At 56.2% G+C, this 1,617-nt stretch overlaps 1 protein-coding gene across 1 annotated transcript in view; it reads right to left on the reverse strand.

Annotated features, from left to right (window-relative positions):
* Positions 1–656: 656 nt before the first annotated feature.
* The window catches only part of HECTD3 (HECT domain containing E3 ubiquitin protein ligase 3), an 8,581-nt gene continuing 7,620 nt past the window's right edge, over positions 657–1,617 (reverse strand). Inside the window, exons 20-21 of the mRNA XM_010847894.1 lie at positions 1,436–1,611; positions 657–1,276 (exon numbers count right to left, since the gene is read on the reverse strand). Coding sequence (XP_010846196.1) covers positions 1,192–1,276; positions 1,436–1,611 — 261 coding nt within the window. The 3' untranslated portion in view covers positions 657–1,191. The remainder of the gene's footprint in view (positions 1,277–1,435; positions 1,612–1,617) is intronic.

Below are 1,617 nucleotides of genomic sequence, written 5' to 3' on the forward strand. Positions count from 1 at the left end.
CTCCAGTGTTCTTGCCTGAAGAATCCCAGGGACGGGGAGCCTGGTGGGCTGCCATCTCTGGGGTCGCACAGAGTCGGACACGACTGAAACGACTTAGCAGCAGCAGCAAAGAGAAGCCATTGAAGATTTCAGAGAGGACATATCTGGCCTTAACCTGGGCAAGGTCTTGGAGGGCAAGACAGCAGACAGGGAGCCAGGTGTTGAAGTGATGAATAGGGGGTAGCAGCAGTAGTAGTGAAGGTGATGGCACCCCACTCCAACACTCTTGCCTGGAGAATCCAACGGACGGAGGAGCCTGATGGGCTGCAGTCCATGGGGTCGCTAAGAGTCGGACACGACTGAGCAACTTCGCTTTGACTCTTCACTTTCATGCATTGGAGAAGGAAATGGCAACCCAGTCCAGTGTTCTAGCCTGGAGAATCCCAGGGACAGGGGAACCTGGTGGGCTGCCGTCTATGGGGTCACACAGAGTCGGACGTGACTGAAGCGACTTAGCAGCAGCAGCAGCAGCAGTGGTAGTAGAGGTTTAATGTTGAGTAGCTATATATTCTGAGTCAGGGACAGTGGTGGCACTTTGTCAGTTGGTACCGAGTTGGAGAAAGAAAGCTGGAGCTCACACTTTGGGGACGGAGGGAGAGGAGGAAAAGACCAGTATGTGAGGAAGAGGGTGTTCAGTTGTTGCTTTATTCTTGGTTCAGGTGACCAAGGAGGATGGCCATCACTCCCTATCCATCCCTGGAGACTTGTTGGGGGAAGAGCCTCCACCCCCCACCCCGCCCCCACAAATTTTTAGTTCTGGCTGAAACCAGAGAAAAATATGGAGGAAAAAAAAAAAAGGAGTTGAAAACTGAAACAAAGTCCATGAGGTGGGGAGCTAGAAGAAGGCTCCCTTCAAGTAGCTCAGGCCTGGCAGCTTGTGCTGGGCTTGTGGAAGATTCCTCTCACAAGAGGTGAAATAGCTCTGGAAGCAAACCCAAGCACGTGTAGGGCTTGAGGGTCTGTGGGGCTGGGCCACCAGTGTCAACCTGCTGCTCCCACTTCAACCGCACCCAGGGGTGCAGCGCACTGGCGTTTTCTCTCAGACTTCGAGGGTCCAGGGAAGCTGTCTCTGCCCTGGGTGCTCAGGGGGAGACCCCACGGGACCAGTGCAGGCGCAGTCCTGCAGGCCCAAGACTGCCCCCTGGCGCCGACTCACTCCTCCCAAGGGCTCATGTCGGTGTCAATGGCCACACAGTTGTAGGCAGCATATCGGAGCTTCTCCTCACACACCTTGGCGCTGTGGGGGGCAGGGAGTTGTTCAGCACCAGATGTAGAGGCCCCTCCATCATGACCAGGGGCTCTGGGACTCCAATTTGTACCTTGAAGCCCTCCTCCACCCTAGGATGTCACATTTCCCACAAGTCCCACTCCCCAGGCTGGAACTTAGGGAACCCACCTGGCATAGTGCGGCAGGAAGAGGGTGCTGGAGCAGGTGGAAGACTCGGGCAGCGCGTCTGTGGTCTCATAGCTGGGAGTGTGGAAGGACCAGAGATGAGGAAAATTGGAGGGGCACAGGGCAGCGTCTGACAGGGGAATGTGTGTGTGGCGGAGGGCAAAGGCCAGCCACAGGCTCTTCCG

The sequence above is a fragment of the Bison bison genome, unplaced genomic scaffold, assembly GCF_000754665.1.
Source record: "Bison bison bison isolate TAMUID 2011002044 unplaced genomic scaffold, Bison_UMD1.0 scf7180017864256, whole genome shotgun sequence".
Taxonomy (NCBI): Eukaryota; Metazoa; Chordata; class Mammalia; order Artiodactyla; family Bovidae; genus Bison; species Bison bison.